This window comes from Hylobates moloch, unplaced genomic scaffold, assembly GCF_009828535.3.
Source record: "Hylobates moloch isolate HMO894 unplaced genomic scaffold, HMol_V3 SCAFFOLD_5, whole genome shotgun sequence".
NCBI lineage: Eukaryota > Metazoa > Chordata > Mammalia > Primates > Hylobatidae > Hylobates > Hylobates moloch.
The window spans coordinates 24,655,087-24,661,086 of record NW_026652280.1 but is presented as its reverse complement, the minus strand read 5'-3'; the positions used below and the strand labels follow the sequence as shown (position 1 = coordinate 24,661,086).

At 36.7% G+C, this 6,000-nt stretch overlaps 1 protein-coding gene across 3 annotated transcripts in view; it reads right to left on the bottom strand.

Moving 5' to 3' along the window:
* Positions 1–6,000, bottom strand: part of CCDC68 (coiled-coil domain containing 68) — a 68,545-nt gene that overhangs the window by 43,986 nt on the left and 18,559 nt on the right. For all 3 annotated transcript variants that reach the window (XM_058438312.1, XM_032151705.2, XM_058438313.1), the window contains exons 5-6: positions 1,933–2,073; positions 822–947 (exon numbers count right to left, since the gene is read on the bottom strand). In XM_058438312.1, the coding sequence (XP_058294295.1) occupies positions 822–947; positions 1,933–2,073 (267 nt within the window). The remainder of the gene's footprint in view (positions 1–821; positions 948–1,932; positions 2,074–6,000) is intronic.

The window sequence follows — 6,000 nt, the reverse complement described above, 5'->3', positions numbered from 1 at the left end:
TATAGATAAATATATATCTATATATTTTAAAAAATATATAGTTATATTTAAATAATATATAAAAATATAAATAATATAAAAAATATATAACTTAATATATTTTTTAAAATGTCTAACTATATTATTTATATAAATATATTTGTTTATATAGATGTTATATATTTACTTATTATATTAGATATATAATTATTTATATAGATAATATATATAATTATTTATATAGATAAATATATATCTATATATTTTAAAAAATATATAGTTATATATTTTAAAATAATATATAAAAATATAAATTAAAAAATATATAACTTAATATATTTTTAAAAATATATAGATACATATTTTGTTTTCTATTTTATTAAATCCGAAATATGTATCCTAAGACCAAAACAACTTTGAAAGCATGTGTCTAGCCCAACTCTTTCATTCTAGAGACAAGGACACCCAAATCCAGAGAGGAAGAATGGCTCAGTCTGGGTCATCTAGCGAGTCAATGGCAGAGCCCGAAGAGAAGTTACCAGCCCAGCTCCACAGACCCAGTCCAGATTTCCAGGCAGGGTGGCACTGCCTCCCTCCCACCTGTGCTCACGGGGGCTCTGGGCAAGAACTGCAACACAGCAGCTCAGCGACTCATCTGGGGTGTCGGGCTAAGCAGGGGTGAGGGAAATTGGCAAAAAAGACAAGCACACCGCTCCTTTCCCAAGTCTTTTGCCAAGTCACTTGGCCATTGCTTGTTTCATTTCTAACTCTTCTAGAAAGATGAACTTCAACAGCTCAGGGTGGGGGCTAGTTCTCCAACAGACAAGCTGTGTGTTTGGTACCTGGAGCAATTGTTTACTGTCCTCATGCTTCTTTCTCACTTCTTCAGATTGTGTTTGGTAGTTTTCAAATAATCTCTGGGCCACATTTCTCAGAGCTGCTGCTCCTGCTTCTCTGGAGGCTTCCAGCTAGAAAAAAGGTCACTATGCATGTTCTGACATTTACAACAAAAAGCGTTAAAGGCAGAATAGTTTGATGGGCAATTAAGAACACCAAGGGTATAACTATACCATTTATAGCCTCATAGACAATGGATAGGAGAGAAGACACTGTTACTTGGTAAGAGGAAAATGTAAAATGAGAAACTCCCTATTTAGAGGGGCTGTTGAACAGGCAGATTTGCCATAGTCAAACCACACCAGAGCTCTGTGCACAGTAACGGCCTGCAGTGATAGTCCTCACTGTTCAGATAACTGCACAGTGCTCTGTCAGCTTATACACTTATCTGCAGGCCTTTTATCATTAAAGTCCATAACAGTATTAAGAAGCATATCTTCTTACAAGGTTAAAGTATTGAGGAAAATAATGCTAAAATGTTACGAATCTTTCCAGGATTTAACCTAAAGAAACAATCAAGGATGACTACAAAGATTTCCCTACCAAGATATTCATTGCAGGACTGCATAAAAAATAAACCCCTAAAGAGGAAAATCAAAAGCATTCAGCAATAGACAAATGTAAAAAATATTATGACATTTGACTATGAAGGTTATAATTAATATTTATTAAATATGAACACACTTTAAAAAATGTATTGTGAATTGTGGTAAGAACACTTAACATGAGATCTACTAAGTGTACAGTACAGTATTGTTAACTACAGGCATAATGTTGTGCAGTAGATTTCTAGAGCTTTTTCATCTTGCATGACTGAAATTGTACAACTGTTGAACTTTTGTAAGATATCTTCAATAACAAAAGAAGCCTCAAAAATAAAACAGTGAGATATGATTTGTGAAATATAAAAATGCTTCTCTACATAAGGGAGCACACAGATGGACCTATGGATGTCTATGGACATCTCTCTGCTTTTACAGAGCCACAGATGCTAACAACCCATTCTATTAGCTCAAAGTCTCAAAACACAAAATTTGAAACTTCTAACAGTCATACCTTGATTTTCAATACTTCATTCTCTTTGTTCATTTCTAAGAGCTGTAGGTCTTTTCCTTTTATCTTTTTCATAAGCAAATCCAAACTGCAACAAGAAGGATCCATTTCAGAATCAGAGCCCTGTTGAAGGTTTCCACAGTGCTGAAACAGACAAATGAAAATCATAGACCTGGCTATCTTTTCCTCTACAAACTTTGACAACAATAATGATCATTTAGTATTACATATATCAAAGAAGCTTCAGGTCAGCATAAATAAACATCTTTTGAATCTCAAATATCAATGGGAAATTCTAGATGAAGCAGCTGACTTCTATATTTGCTGAAATTTAAACAGATTCTTATATTGAATAAGTGGGCTTCATCCCTGGGATGCAAGGCTGGTTCAACATACGCAAATCAATAAATGTAATCCAGCATATAAACAGAACCAAAACACCACATGATTATCTCAATAGATGTAGAAAAGGCCTTTGACAAAATTCAATAAGGCTCCACGCTAAAAACTCTCAATAAATTAGGTATTGATGGGATGTATCTCAAAATAATAAGAGTGATCTATGACAAACCCACAGCCAATATCATACTGAATGGGCAAAAACTGGAAGCATTCCCTTTGAAAACTGGCACAAGACAGGGATGCCCTCTCTCACCACTCCTATTCAACATAGTGCTGGAAGTTCTGGCCAGGGCAATTAGTCAGGAGAAGGAAATAAATGGTATTCAATTAGGAAAAGAGGAAGTCAAATTGTCCCTGTTTGCAGATGACATGATTGTATATCTAGAAAACACCATTGTCTCAGCCCAAAATCTCCTTAAGCTGATTAGCAGCTTCAGCAAAGTCTCAGGATACAAAATCAATGTACAAAAATCACAAGCATTCTTATACACCAATAACAGACAAACAGAGAGCCAAATCATGAGTGAACTCCCATTCACAATTGCTTCAAAGAGAATAAAATACCTAGGAATCCAACTTACAAGGGACGTGAAGGACCTCTTCAAGGAGAACTACAAACCACTGCTCAATGAAATAAAAGAGGATACAAACAAATGGAAGAACATTCCATGCTCATGGGTTGGAAGAATCAATATCGTGAAAATGGCCATACTGCCCAAGGTAATTTATAGATTCAATGCCATCCCCATCAAGCTACCAATGACTTTCTTCACAGAATTGGAAAAAACTACTTTAAAGTTCATATAGAACCAAAAAAGAGCCTGCATTGCCAAGTCAATCCTAACCCAAAAGAACAAAGCAGGAGGCATCACGCTACCTGACTTCAAACTATACTACAAAGCTACAGTAACCAAAACAGCATGGTACTGGTACCAAAACAGAGATATAGATCAACGGAACAGAACAGAGCCCTCAGAAATAGCGCCACATATCTACAACTATCTGATCTTTGACAAACCTGACAAAAACAAGCAATGGGGAAAGGATTCCCTATTTAATAAATGGTGCTGGGAAAACTGGCTAGCCATAAGTAGAAAGCTGAAACTGGATCCCTTCCTTACACCTTATACAAAAATTAATTCAAGATGGATTAAAGACTTACATGTTAGACCTAAAACCATAAAAACCCTAGAAGAAAACCTAGGCATTACCATTCAGGACATAGGCATGGGCAAGGACTTCATGTCTAAAACACCAAAAGCAATGGCAACAAAAGCCAAAATTGACGAAATGGGATCTCATTAAAGAGCTTCTGCACAGCAAAAGAAACTACCATCAGAGTGAACAGGCAACCTACACAATGGGAGAAAATTTTTGCAAGCTACTCATCTGACAAAGGGCTAATATCCAGAATCTACAATGAACTCAAACAGATTTACAAGAAAAAAACAAACAACCCCATCAAAAAGTGAGCGAAGGACATGAACAGACACTTCTCAAAAGAAGACATTTATGCAGCCAAAAAACACATGCAAAAATGCTAATCATCACTGGCCATCAGAGAAATGCAAATCAAAACCACAATGAGATACCATCTCATACCAGTTAGAATGGCCATCATTAAAAAGTCAGGAAACAACAGGTGCTGGAGAGGATGTGGAGAAATAGGAACACTTTTACACTGTTGGTGGGACTGTAAACTAGTTCAACCATTGTGGAAGTCAGTGTGGTGATTCCTCAGGGATCTAGAACTAGAAATACCATTTGACCCAGCCATCCCATTACTGGGTATATACCCAAAGGACTATAAATCATGCTGCTATAAAGACACATGCACACGTATGTTTATTGCAGCACTATTCACAATAGCAAAGACTTAGAACCAACCCAAATGTCCAACAATGATAGAATGGATTAAGAAAATGTGGCACCTATACACCATGGAATACTATGCAGCCATAAAAAATGATGAGTTCATGTCCTTTGTAGGGACATGGATGAAACTGGAAATCATCATTCTCAGTAAACTATCGCAAGGTCAAAAAACCAAACACCACATGTTCTCACTCATAGGTGGGAATTGAACAATGAGAACACATGGACACAGGAAGGGGAATATCACACTCTGGGGACTGTTGTGGGGTGGGAGGAGCGGGGAGGGATAGCATCAGGAGATACACCTAATGCTAAATGAGGAGTTAATGGGTGCAGCACACCAACATGGCACATGGATACATATGTAACAAACCTGCACATTGTGCACATGTACCCTAAAACTTAAAGTACAATAATATAAAAAAAAATTAGAATGACATTTTAACTTTTATGTTTTCTATAGTTTCAAATATACTGATAAGGGCTTTTTAGGAGATAAATAATGTCCACAAGGCCAGATATTTTTAAAAAATCTAAGTTGTGGACATAATTACATTTTGGTCACATTGCATTATAGACTAATACTGTCAGACCTAATAGTTACAATACATAATAGTCAATGTTTGGTGATGCTTCACTGCAATTACCTCATATTAAATTTCCAATCAGAGATGTCAGAACTGAATGGCACTGCCATTATAACTTGATGTAAGCTCTAGCTCACTGAAAATACACTTGGAACATAAATCTCATCTGGAATCGTGGACACACGGAGGTGGATAATAAATTGGAAACCATTTAACTTAAACTGTCCATTTTACAGATGTAGAAACTGAGGACCAGGGCCCAAGTTTATGCAGCAAGTGAGCGGGAGAGCTCATGGCACTGCCTCTTGAATAGTTATTGTGTGCTCTTTCTGTTCTTTCAATTTATTTCAAAACTGAGAAACGATTACACAATTACACATACACTACAATTATAATAACAGCTTCTATTTGTTAAACACCTGTTATGTGCCAGGTCATCTTTTAGATGTTTTACGTACAGTCCTTTGTCTGAATACTCAAAACACTGGAAGGTGCTAGGCCCTTTACACAGGTGAGGAATTTGAAGATGAGAGTTTAACTAACACACCTAAGGTTTTACCTAAAGTAATGCCAGACCAGAATTAGAATCCCAGTTTGTTTAACAACAAAATATATGTTCTTTTCACTACAATATAATAACTATGATTGCAGAAATAAAAAACTAAAAGAACTTAGTGTATGTGGATAACATCCTCCCTCACCATAACTCTGTCACAGTTTTGTGTTTTAGAGTCAAGACCCTAGTGCATACTTCCACTCTTCATATACAGAGTAGGAATTATTTTCTTTTTTAATTTGTTAAAGAATATTTGACAAAAACTCTTGAAGAAGGTAGATTATCAGCAGTGGTAGATGGCTACAAAGATCGTTGATCAGTGCTTTTCAAACTTCAGTGTGCCTGTGAATTACTGGGTGATAGAACTGGTTAAAAATGCAGATTCTGAATCAGGAGGTCTGGGGTAGAGCCTAAATGCTGCATTTCTAACAAGCTCCTGGTGATGCTGAGCTGCTGGGACTGCAGACCACACTTGAGAGTAGCAAGGCCCTAGATCACTATGGTGAAATCTCTACAGGGCCAGAGGGCTGATGTTTTGATGCATGGTTGATCTGCTGACCTTCTGTGGTTTGAGGTGGCTGAGGCAGACACATGGCAACACAATGTCGTCACCATTCCTAAGAAGCTCCTCCTATCTATGGTAGGCATTCG